This window comes from Phalangium opilio, unplaced genomic scaffold (genome assembly GCF_054372755.1).
Source record: "Phalangium opilio isolate 3A_F unplaced genomic scaffold, DU_Popi_V2 ptg000209l_1, whole genome shotgun sequence".
NCBI lineage: Eukaryota > Metazoa > Arthropoda > Arachnida > Opiliones > Phalangiidae > Phalangium > Phalangium opilio.
The window spans coordinates 7,270,436-7,290,427 of NW_028324217.1; the positions used below are offsets into that span (position 1 = coordinate 7,270,436).

Here is a 19,992-nt window from a genome sequence, read left to right on the forward strand (position 1 = left end):
TAATTTTAGATATAGGAATGGAGAACAGAGTAATGTGGGCGAGCGTCAAAGTCCCGGGCCCCCTTCCCAGGGAAGGAGGTGTATGAAAGAAGAGGCGAGTCATAGCGACAGAGGTAATAAGGAGTTACGTATTTTTCGCCGTCCCCGTCAGCAACGTCATCAAAACGTAGTTTTAAGTGAGCCAATAAGATAATTTAAACTTTTCTTTACGTGTTGGAGGGAGGTGCTCTATACTGGGCTAAGAGTCGGACTGAAGTAAATACGAACCGTTCTCCATTCCTACTTCTAAAATTACATTGATCAATGCTTCACACTGACTTGCGATAAAAAAGTACACATGGCGGTGTCATGACGTGACGAGGGCATTGATGCCACCATAACTATACTAATCAAAATTTACTTTAGCATAAGGAATTTTTTCCCCACTCTCACGAAAAAGACAACACCCCTTTAAGCTTGTAGACGTTTTTTCACTTATTTTTATTTTTTTTATTTCGGCAGACATGAAAATTCGCATTTACGTAACCGTAGAATAATTCAACACAATCTCCGAGCTAGGGGAAGTCCTTGGAGTTATAAGCTTCTGTTATGAGTGATAAGCATTTATTATCAGCTGAACCGACCATCTTGTTCATACTTCTTAGAATCGGCGAAATTCTTCTCTTCCCCTTGTTGAACTCTTTAGCATGGTGTTAGTGTCCAGAGAAAGCTAGCCACTTTTTGCTGAAGAAAAAGAGGCATGTAAAAGACAAACATTGCGACAATAACCTGTTGGCCCAACAGTGATAAAGTCTGTATAGTTTGGACTTGGAGAAGGAAAGTTCGATTCTGGAGTAGAAGTATAGTTGGCCCCCTCCGCAATTGTTCAAAGCCTATATAAACAACGAAGATGGCTGCGATCACCAGTTGGCCCAACAATGAAAAAGCCAGTCTACTTTCGTCTTCGAGGAGGGATGTTTGATTCTGGAGAGGTTTTTTTTCGCAAATATACAGAACTTGACTTTGGAGTAGCACCGTTCATAGTTGTTTAAAAATCCCAACAGGCTCACGGTTGGACGTCATTGAGGGCCAACACCTCTGGTGAAACGTTTTTAGTTGGGAAGTCACGTGAAAATAGAAGTTCTTGTTCCTATAATCACTTGACCTCTAAAACTTATGCCCAGCCAAAAACCGGGTTACTGTCGGTAAAGTAATTTTACGTCGATGCACGGGAAGGGCCTCTCGTGTTAGTCCCAAAGAGCACTACTCCAGAATCAAACTTTCCTCCTCTAAGGTTTTGAGAACTATTTTATGATTCTGTGGAAATTTATTTTCGATTTTCGAACGAGTTTGATGGCATATATTGGGGGTCTATAATAAGCAGTGTGACAAAGATTCATCGGAATTTGTTTTCACTACTCTTTGTAAAATGGCTACGTAGCCTTGTGCCACAGGCACAGCAGGGTAAAAATTTAACAACCGTAACAAAGGGAGGAATCTAACAGCTCGTTCGAACTTTGCAGCACTCCCTACCCCATTTATTTCGCTATTCAAACTACTTTCAAAATAGCCTGAATACCAAAATCCACCTTAAGAAAGTACGAAAGCACCTGGATACACAGTGGAGCTATCTCAGTTGTGAAGTCAGTTTCTAGGTAAAGCGTCACGGGCTTAGCTTTGGCAGTGGGTGGCCATGTTTGGTACCGCTTTAGTTCAATGGGCAAATAGCATGGGTGACGTCACACTAAGGCTTCTAAGATAGCTCTATAGAGGATATAGATATTTTACACACATGGAGGATTCATACCATTTACACCAAGAGGCCCGGCAACATGGAGTACAAAAACCCGTCTACTTTTTGTCCTCCAGTAGCCTGGCTTTCTGGTGTAAATGGTATGAACTCTATGTGTGTTAACTATCTATACAGTAGGTCAGTAGACTGTTGTTGTACTCAATTTTAGTTTAAATTTTCAAGCTATTTCCGGCATGCAGTTTTCTAATTCACACGTGATTCGCAGTGTCTAAATTACTCTTCGCCTCTATACCAGGGATAGATGTAATTTTAGAAGCAGGAATGGAAAACGGTTGGTATTTACTCAGTCCGACTCATAGCCCAGTATAGAACCCCCCCCCTTCAATACGTAACGAAAATTTTAAATTTCATGAAATCCGAATTTCACATGAATTTGCAACTCAAAAAGGTTAAGCTTTAGAGTTCAAGAGCGGTTTACAACCATTAAATTTTCATCAAATGCGAATACCATACAAGCCACCATAAGCAACACTCGCGGTATTTTAAGTTTAGCGAACTGCTCTTGAAGGTCTATTGAAAATACTCTTTATATCTCCCACTTGCATTGTTGGAGTTATGCTTAACTAGATTAGGTCTAAAGTACTGTATAGTTTTGCAAACTACTCTTGAGGGTCTATCAAAAAATAGACTTTCGATCTCCCACTTTCATGGTTGGAGTTTAAACCCATTATGCTCAAGTGAACTAATCTGAAGTGCCGTATATTAATACCAGGGATAGATTTAATTTTAGAGTAGGAATGGAGAACAGAGTAATCTGGGCGTGCGTCAAAGTCCCGGACCCCCTTCCACGGGACGGGAGGGGCGTATGAAAGAAGAGGCGGGTCATAGCGAGAGAGGTAAAAAGGAATTACGTATTTTTCGCCGTCCCCATCAGCAACGTTATCGAAACGTTGTTTAAGTGAGCCAATAAGATAATTTAAAATTTTCTTTACGTGTTGGAGGGAGGGGCTCTATACTAGGTGGTCTATGAGTCGGACTGAAGTAAATGCTATCTGTTCTCCATTCTTTCTTCTAAAATTAAATCTATCCCTGTTAATACCTACTAATTCACGCATTGAAACCCTTGATAATTCAAGAAAATGGCATTTACGTTTATTTGCATTCCAAAACCGTATACATATCTTTTAACATCAATTGTTTTGATAAGAATATAAAAAGTATCAAAGTTTTAAGTAAGACAGTTAACAGCGATAGACTGAAATATAAATTTTTCGACCCAATATATGAAGAGCCACCATCAAATCAGGTTATTTAAACATGAATTAAAAGTTCCATGGATTCAAACAAGCTTTCAATAATAATATTTATAATTTAACACCATTAATTAGATATTTTTCAAATTTAAATTACGAGAAACATTCAGTAAAGATTCTCAAACAAAGTAATTACTTCTTGATTAATTCAAATTCTTATTACTTGTGCATACTACAGTTTAATTTTTAAATGCATATTTCGGTTTAATTTTTAAATGCATATTTCGGTTTAATTTTTAAATGCATATTTCGGTTTAATTTTTAAATGCATATTTCGGTTTAATTTTTAAATGCATATTTCGGTTTAATTTTTAAATGCATATTTCGGTTTAATTTTTAAATGCATATTTCGGTTTAATTTTTAAATGCATATTTCGGTTTAATTTTTAAATGCATATTTCGGTTTAATTTTTAAATGCATATTTCGGTTTAATTTTTAAATGCATATTTCGGTTTAATTTTTAAATGCATATTTCGGTTTAATTTTTAAATGCATATTCGGTTTAATTTTTAAATGCATATTTCGGTTTAATTTTTAAATGCATATTTCGGTTTAATTTTTATATGCATATTTCGGTTTAATTTTTATATGCATATTTCGGTTTAATTTTTATATGCATATTTCGGTTTAATTTTTAAATGCATATTTCGGTTTAATTTTTAAATGCATATTTCGGTTTAATTTTTAAATGCATACTTCGGTTTAATTTTTAAATGCATACATCAGTTTAATTTTTAAATGCATACATCAGTTTAATTTTTAAATGCATACATCAGTTTAATTTTTAAATGCATACATCAGTTTAATTTTTAAATGCATAATTCAGTTTAATTTTTAAATGCATACATCAGTTTAATTTTTAAATGCATACATCAGTATAATTTTTAAATGCATACATCAGTTTAATTTTTAAATGCATACATCAGTTTAATTTTTAAATGCATACATCAGTTTAACTTTTAAATGCAAACATCAGTTTAACTTTTAAATGCAAACATCAGAGTAACTTTTAAATGCATACATCAGAGTAATTTTTAAATGCATACATCAGTTTAATTTTTAAATGCATACATCAGTTTAATTTTTAAATGCATACATCAGTTTAATTTTTAAATGCATACATCAGTTTAATTTTTAAATGCATACATCAGCTTAATTTTTAAATGCATACATCAGCTTAATTTTTAAATGCATACTTCAGTTTAATTTTTAAATGCATACTTCAGATTAATTTTCCTTCATCAAGGATGTTTTTCCTTCATCAAGGATGTTTTTCCTGAACATTTCGAAAATAATTTTGAACAATGTACTATAAATCTCTGGATCCAATTTCTGGAAGAAATCTTTAGCTACTATTTCATCCCAATGTTCAGCCACAAACTTCAAGGCTGCTTTTTGCAGATGGTACGATTCGTATATTACTGCTGATTGAAGTACCAAAGCTGCATTCTCCACGGTAATAATTGGCACTATACTTTCGACACACATGGACTTCAAATCGGGTAAAAGACAGAGATGGGCGGCTTGTAGCAATCCAAAATGATTGTCGCCAATATTGGGTGGTTTCTGACCAGTGTAGAAGAAATGCAACAAATCCTTGACCACTGAGGCGTCAAATACTTCAGTCCATTCGACGCAGTTTGTTTGACTTTCTTTCATATCAGTTTGGAACATTTTCTTGAAATACTCGGAATGCGACGCCAAAACGAACTTGTGACAAGGAAATGGCCGATCTTTGGTTTTGATAACAGTGTCTGTTAGAAGTCCTTGGTCCATCGAAATCTTCAATTTTTCAAAGAAATTCTCCTCGCACGAAGCGATATTGATCAAGATATCCATTTGGTCCTCGGTGAGTTGATAAATTCTTGGGTCGTAGATGACAGAGTATGTAGAGGGATCGTTGAAATAACCAAACATTGGGCCAATCGTATATTGTTTTCGAGTCTTTAATCCATGTATGGACTTTATGAAGATTTCCACAGCGCATCGTTCGAACCTTAAATTTTTATCCATTACAGAACCGCTAAAACCCAAATTCCAATTATACGAGTTATAAGAAATCTTCATTGTCCATGGATGTATTTCCTCTCCGTAATGATCATGCGCTTCAATATATACTATCCATTGGCAATCTCTAGTAATTTTTCTCTGAAACGTTTGTCTTCTAATCTTAAAAACTCGTTGGTTTGGTGTCGCCTTGGTTGCCATTATACGGTTGTTGAAATAAAGTTGGTGATTTTCAAACTCTCTCTGCATGTTAACAAACCGTTCAAGTTCAGTTCTAAATCTAATCTGAGACTGAGAGAGACTGACTGAGAGCTTTAGTACCAAAATAATACAAATTCCGATACAAAGCCTATCACGTGAGTGGCATGAATGGCTCCAAAGAGGGGAGACTAGTTCTGGAAAGGGGGGACTTTAAGAGGCAGATACCACATACAGTGGTGGTGCGCAAGCCGTTGGAAAATGCTCGCGTTGTTGGAAACTAGGGATATTCAAAATTGTAAAGCCTGGTTTTCACTGGCGCAAAACGCAGGAAAAACTGAGTGGCGCGCCGTTTTTAAAGAGGTAACTTGCCGCAAGCACGGAATTGGTTTTCTATTTTTCCGCATATTTTTACAAAATGGAAAGCGGTGGCCAATAGGAATCGACGAATGCGTGACGTCATAGGTTGGTTTTGGTCAGCTCGCGAGAGGTTTATATTCGACGCCATTTTTTTTTATTGAAGGCGTTTGTGTTGTCGAGTTAAATTTCTAAAAATGTATAGTTAACGATTTATTAAGGAAGTTAGGCTAAATCGTTATTTATATGATAAAAATTAACGATTTTAAAAATACAATAAAGTCTAAGAAAATCGTTAAGTTGCTTATGGTGCATTTTCAACATAACTGGTAAGCCTTGGTCTCTACGAGCTGGCACTCTTTCTTATTACAAGTTTTAGGGAAAACGTTATACCGCCTTTTTTTGGAATTTTCCGCAAAATTTTGCGAATTTTTTTTTACTGTTCCGTGAAAATTTCCAGCAGTGAAAACCAGTGTAGAATAATTCATTGCAACCGCCGAGGTGGTGTTAACTTTAGGCAGCTTTCGGTTGGGGAAGGAGCTAAGAAGATTCGTGAGATAATTTTCACAGCCTTACTGGAGGGAAAGCTGATACCCACCAATATGGCTGCCAGAACCTTGGCCTAGTCTGTATTAAGCCTTTGACATCGCCATACCAGGCTTCGCTTTACGAGAATCTATGACCTACTTCAATCACTTCATGACAAGCTCTCATTAACCAGTGACAAACTTATGGAATAGCTTATGAACTTATGATGTTACGCATTGGTAAAGGCTAACTGCTTACTTCCCTACTGTATATACTCTATGGTTCCACGCAGTCCAGCATCGACTTGTAATCTGATCGTTATGGGTTACTCTGGTTGTTTAGATTTTTACATCGCAGAGAGTGTATTGTATTATATAAACTCCATGACTTCATACGTTAATTTGGTTCACTTTAAAAAAAGTGGTTTCTATTCCATTATCACTTTTTCCTTTAAAATTTCATGAGGTACTATACTTGTCCGAAATTTCACAAGAATTTGCAATTCAGAAAGCCTAATCTTTCAAGAGCGGTTTTCTACCATTATATTTTCATCAAATGCAAATACCTACAAGCTACCATAATCAAAAATCACGGTATTCTAAGTTTTGGAAACTGCTCTTGAAGGTCTATGGAAATTAATATCTCCCACTTTCATTGTTGGAGTTTCAACCCATTATGCGCAACTGGTTTAGATCTAAAGTACTGTATGTTTCACGGTAATCCAAGATTTGCAAACTACTCTTGAAGGTCTACTGAAAATAGACTTTCGATCTCCCACTTGCGTTGTTGGAGTTCAAACCCATTATGCTCAAGTGAACTAATCTGAAGTACCATATATTAATACCTGGGATAGATTTAATTTTAGAAGTAGGAATGGAGAACAGAGTAATCAGGGCGTGCGTCAAAGTCCCGGATCCCCTTCCCCGGAACGGGAGGGTGTGGAAGTAGAGGCGGGTCATTGCGACAGAGGTGAAAAGGAATTACGTATTTTTCGCCGTCTCTGTCAGCAACGCCATCAAAACGAAGTTTAAGTGAGCAAATAAGATAATTTAAAATTTTCGTTACGTGTTGGAGGGAGGGGCTCTATACTGAAGTAAATACTAACTGTTCTTAATTCTTTCTTCTAAAATTAAATCTATCCCTGTTAATACCTACTAATTCACGCATTGAAACCCTTGATAATTCAAGAAAAAACCTTTTAGTTTATTTGCTTTTAAAAACCGAATACGTATCTTTTAACATCCATTGTTTTGACAAAATGATAATAAGTATCAAAATTCTTGCTAATATTTCACGGATATTTAACAGCGACAAACTGAAACAAATTTTCCCATCCAATATACTATAAACAGCCAACACCAAATTAGGTTATTTAAACAGGAATTCAAACTTGCATGCTTTCATAGCTTTCCAATAACAATGTAAAATGTTTAAAACTATTAATTAGATATTTTTTCAAATTTAAATTTCGAGAAAAATTCAGTAAAAAATTCCCAAACAAAGTAATTATTTCTTGATTAATTCAAATTCTTATTACTTAAGAGAAAAAACTATTAATTGGATATTTTTTAAATTTAAATTTCGAGAAAAATTCAGTAGAAATTCCCAAACAAAATAATTATTTCTTGATTAATTCAAATACTTATTAATTTAGAAAAAAAAATATTTTAAATGCATACTGCATTTTTGTTTTCCCTCATCAAGGATGTTTTTCCTGAACATTTCGAAAATGCTTTTGAGCAATGTAATATAAATGTCTGGTTCCAATTTCTGGAACAAGCCTGAAGCTAATACTTCATTCCAATGGGCAGCAGCGAACTTCACGACTGCTTTTTGCAGACTGTTCGATTCGTATATTACGGCTGATTGAAGTACATCAGCGGCATTCTCCACGGAAATAATTGGCACTATGCTTTCGACACATGTGATTTTCAAATCTGGTATAAGACAAAAGTGGGCGGCTTCAAGTAATTTAAAATGGTTTTCAACGATGTTTGGTGGATTCTGACCAGTGTAGAGGAAATGCAACAAGTCCTTGACCACTGAGGCGTCAAATACCCCAGTCCAGTCGATGGAATTCATTTGACTTTCATTCATATCCGTTTGGAACATTTTCTTGAAATAGTCGGAATGCGATGCCAAGACGAACTTGTGACAAGGAAATTGCCGATCTTTGGTTTTGATAACAGTGTCTGTTAGAATTCCTTCGTCCAGCGAAATCTTGAGCTTTTCAAAGAAATTCTCCTCGCACGAAGCAATTGTGAGAAAGATAACCATTTCTTCCATGGCGATAAACCCAAGATAATGCATGACAGAGTATATACAGGGATCGTTGAATTTATTGAACATAGGGCCAATCATATATTGCCTTCGGGTCGATAATCCTTGTTTCGACTTAATGAAGAGGTCCACTGCGCATCGTTCGTAACTTACATTTACATCCATTCCAGAACCGCTAAAATTCCACAAGCAATTGTTATTCGTAGTTTGGCGGCGATGCGAAAGCTTCATTCTCCATGGGTGTATTTCCTCTCCGTATTGATCATGCGCTTCGATTTTTACTGTCCATTCACAATCTCTAGTTATTTTTTGCTCAAACGTTCGCCTTCTAATTTTAAAAACTCTATTCTTTGGTAAATTTGGTGAGTTTCAAACTCTCTCTCTCTGTGAACAAACCGTTCAAGTTCAGTTCTAAATCTAATCTGAAAGACTGAGACCTTTAGTACCAAAATAATAAATAAATAAATACCGATTTTTTTAGCTTGTCACGTGAGTGGCCTGACTGGCTCCAAAGAGGATGTATAAGAGAGGAGACTACTTCTGGCTAGGAGGATATAGGGGTGAAGAAGTCTTCGACTACCCGTTTTCCTATTGAAACACGCTTACAGGTTTCCCCCGTTTTCACTCGTTCTGGGAGGTTCTTAGCCGCGCAACAAGTTCCGCGCACATCGTCATCGGGGGTCGTCTGTTCGTTTGTTTTAATTTTTGGTAAAGGCTTAATGCGTCGCGCCTCATTTTTTAGTGCTTTAACATTATTTTTTATTAATAGTAAATTATGGTTCTTAGATAAAACTGGAGTAAAGGTAACGGTTTTTTACTATTTCCTTACACCGGAAACTCTACTAGATAAGTGTTTAAAATGGATTAAAGCCTGTGGGAGAGTCGAGTTAACTCCCAATAAAATGAAACAAGTTGGGAAAGCCAAAATATTACCTCTCCGAGTGGAGATGACTATCACTACCCCTTAAACAACCTAAATATATGCATCTATCGCTTTTTTTTAATTCTTTGCAAGTGCAGGAATTGAATTTTAAAATAGTCTATTGTTCAAGCCTTTTCAATATCTCTCAATTGCTGTGGAAACTCTACTCTCTCGCTATACCTCAACCGCATTCTTAGTCTACCAGTATGATTTGTAACATTTGTCCATATCAAAGCTGAATCATACCTCGCCACACAAAAAGCAAATGTGCCCAAATCATGGAAGCCACAACCCAATCACACATAAGCTAGGCTCCCACTTAACCAAAATAATTATTAAACAGTTAAATACTCACAAAGGTTGGCAAAATCAATCTCCTTCAGTAATACGTAAGGCTTAATTATATTATTTGCCGAACAAAATTAATCGAGCAAATCTAACACTTAACTTCTTCCTTCGAAATTCTATCAAAGAATGATTCAACTGTTTAAAAAAAGGTTTTTTTCGCAAATAGGGCGCTATCATATCAACCGCAATTCCGTCATATTTAAAAAATATACATGGCCAACACTTTTTTAGACACAATAGTGGAAGTTTTAGTCTCATTTAAAACATGTAAAACAATTATCTCATCTACAAATAGCTTACACATGTCTTTTTTTACCAATATCTAGCCGTTTGGATTTTTCTAAAGCAATCTTACCACCAAAATATTTTTTGATATAGAATAAATGTTCTATGTTCTTCATTTTTGAAAATATATTTTTTAGCGTTTGTAATGATTACTCTCTACACCTACACTAATCTAACAAGGAGTATAAATCCACTAGTGGAAGCGGTGTTTTTATTGAAAATATATTTTTTAAGCATTAAATCTAACTGGGAGTAATATGAAAGGAGTAGAAGCTTATCTGTCTTAGGAAATATGAAATTTTATCTTAACAGTTCGTTAAATCATAAGTTTATAACGAAAAAACGCGGAAGGGGAAAACGAGCAGACAACAACGATTTTTGGGGGTAGAAGTTTAAGAGCGCCATCTGTCGTCCGTGCCAAAGTTGAACTTCCACTCGAAGGCAATGGGAAAGTGGATAAAATAATGCCATCAGCTATTTAACTGCGTCGATATATTTAACGACTTGACCCATGACATGCCCTTAACACTGGCTTCTATGAATCCTATTTATTCTTGGATGCTAGGAAACTTGGTAGACGTAACAGTCTGTACCAAGTACCCAAGCATCCTTCAATAAACGCCTGGCAACATTGTGGTACGCATGGTACAACTAAAAAATAGGATGTGTATTTATCTTTCGACTCACTCCAAGCCTTTAAGCCCTCAATACAGAGGATTTGAAACACTATCGTAATTCCTAGTGTCTCGAATCTCTACGTTCCTGTCCATTATGAACAGTGCTGAGAGAATGATACATCAGAAAGAGCAATTCAAATCGAATTGCCGAAAATATTATCCATATTTTCATTTCATATAACTGAGAAAACAAATTATTATGGTTCTGAGAGGAGCTTCCCATTTTGGTTGTTGTTCTCAAAAATATATCGCAATGCACGGGCCTCGATAGATATTGGAGGCAATGAAGGAAATATATCACAATGCATGGGCCTTGATAGATACAGGAGGCAATGTAGGAAATATAACGCAATGCACGGGACTTGATAGATATAGGAGGCAATGATTTAACGACTTCGGTACTTGGGTTTATCTTTAATATTTAAATAAATATAATTATTTTTAATTATTTTAATCGCCAGTAAATAACTTTAAAAATAGTTAAATCGTTTAAAATAAAGTTGTTCCTATTATCTTTCGAAACTTTGCTAATATTGACGTTTAAAGTGAAGGGTACCCCTCTTGCCCGCTTTTTTCAAATTTTGGGGTATATATACGTTTTGTTTCCATTATAATAATAGATAAAAACGCATTCGCGTGAACCTTTGGTGGAAGCCCTGCCATTGGGAGGCTAGACGTTTCTCGTAACCCTAGCCGCTCGCCGCGTAAATCTTAAAACCAAATAAAAACGCATTCGCGTGAACCGATGGTGGAAGCCCTGCCATTGGGAGGCTAGACGTTTCTCGTAACCCTAGCCGATCGCCGCGTATATCTTGAAACCAAACGATGACGGAGGAAAAGAAGTCAGAATGTACTGACTGGCGTCCATGTGGAATGGACAAAAGACCTGAAGATGGTGGTGCATTGAAGCTGGTGTCAATGTGGAATTGACGAAGAACAGAAGATGGTGGTGCATAGAAGCTGGTGTCAATGTGGAATTGACGAAGAACAGAAGATGGTGGTGCATAGAAGATGATGTCAATGTGGAATTGACGAAGAACAGAAGATGGTGGTGCATAGAAGCTGGAGTCAAGGTGAAATTGACGAAGAACAGAAGTTGGTGGTGCTTGGAAGCAAGCACGTACAGACTAGTGTCCATGTGGGATGGACAAAGACTAGCAGATTGTGGTCCTTAGAAGCCAGTTAGTAAAGACTGGTGTTGGTAGATGAATGACCAAATTTCCGTGAACCGCGAACGCGTTCCAGAAATCGGGTATTTGTTTGCTCCGATTTGTAAACTGCGAACGCGGTCACGTGGGGTCTGACAGACAGACACACAGACACACAGACAGACAGACAGACACGGCCGGTGTAATACCTCTCCGTGACATACGTCACTCGGAGAGGTAAAAATATCTTTACATGTGCAGTGAACACGTAATATAGGCGGCGTTGCTTCAAAGGCCTAAGCTAGCATGAAAAACCCGTTATTTTTTGAATTGGGATTTGCGTGGTCACGTGATGCGCGTAACCAAGCTAACTAGTGCGTGTGCACGAATCTCCCATCGGAGAGGCCGAAACCTGAGCTTCTAAGAATGGGCAGTCGAAGACTCCCTCACCCCTATATCCTCCTTGGTTCTGGAATGGGGGGGGACGTTAAGAGGCAGATACCACATACAGTGGTGGTGCGCAAGCCGTTGGAAAATGCGCGCGTTGTTAGAAACGAGGGATATTCAAAATTTTAAAGCCTGGTTTTCACTGGCCCAAAACGCAGGAAAAATCGCGTACCGCCCCGTTTTTAATTTTACACGGAATTTTAATTAAGCGCCTGTCCCTGTCCCTGTCCCTGTGCCGGACGCGTACACGATACGGAGAGAGCGTACACCGTACAAGATTTGGAGAGAGAGAAGAAATTTAAGAAAGGTAATTTAAATTTCGCGGGCTTTTGAGTGAAGGAAACAAGATGATAATTTTCGTGCACTTTGTACGCGTGATACATCAAAATATGCTGGATGGTTAGGTTCGGTTTTGTAAAATAGAGGGGACGGTTTGCGGTCATAGTGCTTTCTGGTTTAGGGGATCCAGGATTTGGTTTTAGATACACATTATTTGATTCGTATGGTTTTTAAAAATTATACTTTAGTGTGGTGCGCAATATAGTTTCATTCAAATTATTTGAAATGTGACGTTATTAGAAATTAAGGGAATACACGATTGTGTATATCTCCCACTTACATTGGAGTTTCAACCCATTATGCTCAACTGATTTAGGTCTAAATTACTGTATGTTTAACGGTAATCCAAGATTTGCAAACTATCTCCCACTTGCATAGTTGGAGTTCAAACCCATTATGCTCAAGTGAACTAATCTGAAGTCACGTATATTAATACCTACTAATTCAAGCATTGAAACCCTTGATAATTCAAGAAAAAGGCCTTTAAGTTTATTTGCTTTTAAAAACCGTATGCATATCTTTTAATATGAATTGTTTTGACAAGAATATAATAAGTGTCAAAGTTCTTGCTAGTATTTCACGGATATTTAACAGAGACAAACTGAAACAAATTTTTCCATCCAATATACAAACAGCCACCACCAAATTAGGTTATTTAAACATGAATTAAAACTTGCATGCTTTCATAGCTTTCCAATAGTAATATAAAATGTTTAAAACTATTAATTTGATATTTTTAAAATTTAAATTACGAGAAAAAATCAGTAAAAATTCCCAAACAAAATAATTATTTCTTGATTAGTTCAAATACTTATTACTTAAGACAAAAAAAATATTTTAAATGGATACTTCAGTTTCATTTTTGTTTTCCCTCATCAAGGATGTTTTTCCTGAACATTTCGAAAGTGCTTTTGAACAATGTAATATAAATGTCTGGTTCCAATTTTTGGAAGAAATCTGAAGCTAATACTTCATTCCAATGGGCAGCAACGAACTTCATGACTGCTTTTTGCAGACGGTTTGATTCGTATATTACGGCTGATTGAATTGTGTTAGCGGCATTTTGCACGGAAATAATTGGCACTATGCTTTCGACACACATGATTTTCAAATCGGGTAAAAGACATAAGTGGGCGGCTTCAAGTAATTTAAAATGGTTGTTGGCAATGTTGGGTGGTTTCTGACCAGTGTAGACGAAATGCAACAAGTCCTTGACAACTGAGGCGTCAAATACGTCAGTCCAGTTGACGCAGTTAGTTCGACTTTCCTTCATATCCGTTTGGAACATTTTCTTGAAATACTCTGAATGGGAGGCCAATATTACCTTGTGACAAGGAAAATCCCTATCTTTGGTTTTGATAATCGTGTCTGTAAGAATTCCTTCGTCCAATGAAATCTTCAGCTTTTCAGAGAAATTCTCCTCGCACGAACCAATGGTGAAAAAGATAACCATTTCTTCCATGGCGCGGTTATAACTTCGATAATTATTGCCAGAGCATATAGAGGGATCGTTGAAATAACCGAACATTGGGCCAATCGTATATTGTTTTCGAGTCTTTAATCCAAGCATGGACTTAATGAAGATGTCCACAGCGCTTCGTTCGTACCTTACATTTACATCCATTACAGAACCGCTAAAACTCAACGTCCAACTCCAATTCACATGTGAGTTATAGGAAATCTTCATTTTCCATGAGTGTATTTCCTCTCCGTATTGATCATGCGCTTCGATATCTACTGTCCATTCACATAAACTAGTTATTTTTTGCTCAAACGTTTGTCTTCTAATTTTAAAAACTCTTTTCTTTGGTGTCGCCTTGGTTGCCATTATACGGTCCAATAAACTTTGTGATTTTCAAACTCGGTGAAAAAAATAAAGTGTACACTATTCACGAACCGTCCAAGGTCGGTGCTGAATCTAATCTGACTCCTTCCTTTAGTACCAACTACCAAAATAATACAAATACAATACAGCCTGTCACGTGAGTGGCCTGACTGGCTCCTAGGTGATTTTTCGGCCTATCCTAAATGATGGAGCTGTTAGTTTATACTACGCCGTTGGTCAAATTCTATAGGTATTTGAAGGTCAAGGGAAATTTTCTCCTCTTGTCAGACCACCTGTGAGTATACTGCTTCAAACTGAACTGCAAAACTTTCATTCTGCAATCATTCTCTTGGCTCACAAACGGTCTGGTAACATAGTTAACTTTGAAACTATGTGTTTAATTCTAATAAGATGAGAGAGGTCATATGGAGCGGTTGCCAGCCTTTCAGGAGCCGGATTAAAACCCTCGGGGACTCCTGTTGTCCCATGCGATAAGCAATATAGCTGTAGTTTATTTTTTTTTTTTTCTCTTAACTTTTGATGTAACGGTAACGCGTTCCTATTCTAAGCCTCTGTGGTAATTAAACAAAGTTTTAGTTAAGTGTGGTTATGTACTGAATACGTACAGCTTTTGGATACTGTTTTTTCTGTCTACATGTGGACTCCGGGTAAACAAAAAACAAGTATGGCGAGAAACTGGTTAGTAAAATATCCAGAACCAGCTTCCAACTTAATAGAAAAAAAGAGCAAGAAATTGGTATTAGCTAGTAGTTTTTTTTACTGTAAAACTTTTGCTTAACTCGCTGTAGAAAAATTCATTGCAACCGCCGAGCTGGTGTTAACTATGCCTTGGTGGTTATAAAGTTCTGGTTTGAATGATGTTTATTTATTATCTCTCTTTCAACCATCTTGTTTAGCCCTCCCTTAGACATCCAAGGGGGTTACAATTTCGAATTTGCGAAATCTTCTCTCCCCTTCTTGAACTCTTTAGCAAGGTGTTAGCGTCCGAAGAAAGCTAACCACTTTTTGTCCAAGAAAAGAGGGCGTAATATTTTAACCCCACTTTTCCTAAGAAAAAGCCAAGCCCATGTGCAAAGATGGCAGCGATCAGCTGCTGTCTTAACAATGAAACACCCTGTAAAGTTTTGACTTGGAGAAGCAAAGTTCGTTTCTGGAGTGGTAGGTGTAGTTTTTCGATCATTCACCGAATTTCCCCCGCTTGGTAGTACAACGTAATTCGCGATTTGCCCGCCTCAACTACTAGTTGGGGCCATCAGTGGTTGTTCAAAACTTTCAACAGAAGTAAACAACAAAGATAACCTGTTGACCTAAGAATGAATAAGCCTGTCAAGTTTGGACTTCAAGGATGAAAGTATGACTGTGGAGTTTTCAAATATACACGCCTTGATTTGATTCTGGAGTAGCATGAACGCTGTATCTCTAAAGGGACTGGTGAACGGGATAGATTTCTCTCTCTATAGCACGTTTGCTTTGTAAAAAAATAAATAAAACAAGATGGCCCCGGCCATATTAACGTTTTGCCTTGGCTAGCTAAATTTATTGTAAGGTGACCCCGGCATATATACTTTACGGTTATTTTTTTTCTTTTAAATATCAAATATCATTCCAATTATGAATAAAAATAATCTAGCTTGATTTTGGGTTATAGATTATGAAACAAGTAAATAATCAACTTCTGTCCTATGAACTGGAACAATTTTCTTGATATTTTTGTTGCAAACCTAATATTTGTGGGATAATTGATGCGTTTGGGTACTAAAATTATTCATTGATTGCACGCTATTAGCAATATGCAACAAGCGCTTAGAATTAGCCCCGAGTCATGTTCTCTTGAAACTTGACGCAATAGAAATGAAGTAATTTGCATAAGCCCTAAAGAACAACGCTAGACGGGACACGGAAACGGATGGTGGAGATAAAGAACAGAGAAAATCGTACTGAATAGAAGGCAGGTCCGATATATATTACCGCCAAAAACAACCTCATTCCTTTTTGTTTATGACGTACTAAGCGTTAATTAAACAGAGAAGCTGGAACCGAAAAAACTTACAAAAATCTCATAATATTTGTGCCAAAAAAGTTAATTTAAAAACAATTTTATATATTTTAATTTAGTATAAAACCATTTTAGAACTAAAAATGGGGTTGAAGGGAGGCCCAGCTTGCCAGCTAGGGTCGGACCAATACTTTTCCGAACCTCTAAAACGCGCGAAAGTAAAAACTTAGTAAGGAAATAATTTATAAATAAAAATGTGGTTGAAGGGACGCCCAGCCTGCCAGGCAGGGTCGGACCAATACTTTTCCGAACCTCTAAAACTCGCGAAAGTAAAAACTTAGTGAGGAAATTTTTCTCAGGCTTACAGGATTGGCAACTCCCTATGTTCGACGGCAGCTTATTCAATATAAAATTTGTTCTAGCTTTGGTTCTCAGCACGACCCTGGTTCCTATACTGGAGTGATTTTGCGGTAATCTATAACCTAGTTTTAAGCGTGCTGACAACACACGAAAGAAATATTTCGAGACAAAAGACGAAAAAATACTGATATTTAGGATTTAAAATCTCGACGTTTTAAATCGGAATGAAAGAACTTTGACTGGTAGATGGGCCCTGATTAGTAGGAGATTCGAACACCAACTGCCTCTCTAGTAGAGGACTGCAAAGGCTTTGGGAAAACTCCAACTCCATAGAAAGCCAAGGGACTCCCTCATTTTTGGTCGGAGTTGGAGTTGGGTAAAATAAACCATTTGGCTTTGGGTGGCTTTGGGAATATTATCTCTGAAAGGGAACGGAGTCGGAAGGGAGTGGAAATATTTCGAAAACTTCTACGGGAGTCGGTCGGGACTGGATTATTGTTGAATTCAGATTCCGCGCCAAGAACGAAAAAAAAAGATTCACTAGTGCCACCGTCCGGAGAAAACGCGAAGCTTGATCTAGGGGGAAAAAATGGCAGGCCTGAGGCCTGTAGTAGCATCAGCGGGAGTGTATGTGACGTTTAAACTTATAATTCAGTGCCAAATGAAAATTAGTACTCGAAATTTCTTGCAATGAATGAACCACAATTTTCAGAAGAGAATATTTTCAAAAATGGTAAGTGTTGAAAACCTAATCACCCTAATATTAACCAGATTAGTTATGTAAACTCTTAAGCCTTGGTCATAACATGAGTATAAAAATTGGTAATACTGTTTTGTTTTGTTTAGTACCTGTTGCTCTCTCTCTTGTCAAAATTGCTACGAGTATTACACATATTTTCCAAAAGATCCTACTGAAAAAATTCAAAAAGCTCTTCAGTCAAACTTTAATTGAAATGAATTCACACAGTATGGAATTACAAACGAAAAAAAAGAACACTTGTTGCTTTAAAAAAAGTCTAATTTAAAAGTACCGAAGATTGGCTTTGAAGTCAACCCTTCTTATCCATTCTTGGGGTGTTCCCCTGACGGTCTAGTCAACGATAATTTGGTCGAAATGAAGTGTCCAGTCATTGGTGAAAAAGGAAACTTAGAAACAGTCCTCAAGAAAACTCCTTACGTAATCAAGAAGGACGGAACATTTTCTTTGAAACCCTAACAAATGTATTATGGGCAAGTGCAACTTAGTTTGGCCCCTTTAGGACTTCAAAGTTGTCATTTTGGAATTTATTCCAAACTGGAAGATGACTGTTTTGTTATTGATGTGCCTAAAGACCAAAAATTTACTAACAATCTTTTACCAAGATTATAAATTACTTATTTTAAAAGGTTTTTTTGCTTATTTTAATTACTACATTCCAAATTATTCGAAATGGAATAAAAAGGACGGAATGTAATGGCGCAAATAAGGCTGAAGAGATATTTTTAAGTTCCTTAAAATGTGATAGAATCTTACAAATTTATTAAATAAAATTGTTTTACAAAATGTCAGGAGTCTTGGTTCATTATTTATTTGCATTTTTTTTCACGGGTTTTAACAAGCTTGGGAACTGCGTAAGAGTTAATTTAAAATGATTTGAGGTCTGAACTTTACTTATTCCAAACAAAGCTGATAGAGCGGTGAATGAAATCAAATGCCAAGTTTTAGTTTCATGAGTGTCAAAAATACCCTATCTCGAGACTCGTACTTTCCCCCATTCTAGGCCCTCTCTACCTTATTTGTCCATGAAAAAGGGGTATGAACTTACTGTTAATATTTTTAATGATCGCATCAAATAGACCAGTACTTTGTAATCCTGTTAATGAAATTATAGAGGTGGCATTCAATATTCCATTAGAAGCATTAACATAACATGTATGATTTTCCAAGGTGTTGACCATAATGCATTTACAGGGTTGCCACGGAATATTCAAAACCAAATTCCCTGACCTTTTTCTGAGATTTTCCCTGACCTTTTAGGCCGAAAGTGTAAATGTTTACAGCACGTTTTAAGTGCTTATAATTAAATAAAGTCTCTACATTTAAGTTTTCCAATGTATTTTTCACACCAAAACGATTAAGAAACATTTTAACTATAAATAACAGTCTGGTAGATTTCTTTAGAGAGCATTAACTTTAGAAAAACAATTCTAGACAGCATTTTTAAGGATTGCTCTAGAGTTTTCTGTGTTAAGAGAGGATGAGAAACTTTCATTACTCTTTCAATAAAGACTTATCCCCAGAAATTTTACCTACTAAAATACAATTCCCTGACTTTTCCCTGACCTTTTTGGCCCATTTTCAAATTCCCTGACTTTTCCAGGTTTTCTAGGTTCTCCCTGACCCGTGGCAACCCTGATTTATCATTGGGGTTTGGACTGGTGCATTTGTCGGTCGTAGTTTCCTCGGTAGTTTGTTGAACCGCATCAATCCCCAATCTTTCAGCTAGAATTTCTGGGTCTGCTGGTCCATTTATTTCAGCTGTTTCACTTGCATGCAAAGTTGGAGATTGTGAGAGCTGATTCCTTTTTTTTCAGTCTTTCCAATCTACCATTAGCCTTGAACTTTTGTTGATCATGTTTCCTTAACGGGAGTTTTTTGGAAGGAACAGCCAAGGGTCTAAGCCTGGGAGGGTAACTTAACTTATCTACAATAATAACTCTTATTATAATTGGTTTTAAATTAATATTATACGCTTAAAACATACCTGAATGTTCATATTTCGGTTGAAGGCGGTATATCCTCTAATTTAAAATGAAGGGAGCAGACAACCATGGACTTGGTGTGTGGCTTACCCATTTTTAAAGCTATATCCCATTGTTTCGACAATTTAACGTCGCGTGGAAATTTACACCCATACACGCTGCAGTATTTAACCATTGTTTAATTACGTTTAAATAAACAGCATAACTGACAAAAACTAGCCAAATTATCGTTGAGCAGATAGTTGAGTTGTTGATTTAATTTTATAATTATCTTTGAGCAATTCAATTTAATTAACTTTAATTAAACCATGAGTATGTTGATTGCGTTTGTCATTAATCATGGTATCGCCGGGATTAAGTTACATTTAAACACCTGATTAAACTATCTATTCTAATCATCGATCATCCGTTAAGCCTTGGACCTTGCAATAGGAGCCTGGAGGAGGCAGAGAGACAACAAACTAAT

The 19,992-nt window shown here is 36.6% G+C and overlaps 3 protein-coding genes across 3 annotated transcripts in view; 2 read left to right on the forward strand and 1 right to left on the reverse strand.

The window, feature by feature from the left end:
• LOC149618757 (glutamate receptor ionotropic, NMDA 2B-like) overlaps window positions 1–19,992 on the forward strand; it is a 522,592-nt gene that overhangs the window by 472,158 nt on the left and 30,442 nt on the right. The gene's annotated exons all lie outside the window — the stretch shown is intronic.
• Window positions 7,319–8,836, reverse strand: LOC149618783 (kelch-like protein 40). Its single transcript, XM_089855022.1, has 2 exons — window positions 8,146–8,836; window positions 7,319–8,073 (listed from the first exon to the last, which is right to left on the reverse strand). Exons 1-2 carry the CDS (start codon window positions 8,645–8,647, stop codon window positions 7,787–7,789), a joined length of 789 nt encoding a protein of 262 aa, XP_089711148.1. The 5' UTR covers window positions 8,648–8,836; the 3' UTR covers window positions 7,319–7,786.
• LOC149618784 (uncharacterized) lies at window positions 17,376–18,327 on the forward strand. The gene is made up of 3 exons (XM_089853986.1): window positions 17,376–17,517; window positions 17,631–17,750; window positions 17,813–18,327. The coding sequence occupies exons 1-3, from the start codon at window positions 17,475–17,477 to the stop codon at window positions 17,998–18,000; spliced, it is 351 nt and encodes a 116-aa protein (XP_089710112.1). The 5' UTR covers window positions 17,376–17,474; the 3' UTR covers window positions 18,001–18,327.

Excerpts from the sequence above, each read along its gene's own strand:
- LOC149618784 (XM_089853986.1), top strand. The coding sequence starts at position 17,475 with ATGAATGAACCACAATTTTCAGAAGAGAATATTTTCAAAAATG. Across the intron at positions 17,518-17,630 it reads AGAGAATATTTTCAAAAATG|TACCTGTTGCTCTCTCTCTT; the intron begins GTAAGTGTTGAA and ends TGTTTTGTTTAG. Across the intron at positions 17,751-17,812 it reads AATTGAAATGAATTCACACA|TACCGAAGATTGGCTTTGAA; the intron begins GTATGGAATTAC and ends CTAATTTAAAAG.
- LOC149618783 (XM_089855022.1), bottom strand. The coding sequence starts at position 8,647 with ATGAAGCTTTCGCATCGCCGCCAAACTACGAATAACAATTGCTTGTGG. Across the intron at positions 8,074-8,145 it reads GTTGCATTTCCTCTACACTG|ATTTGAAAATCACATGTGTC; the intron begins GTCAGAATCCAC and ends GTCTTATACCAG.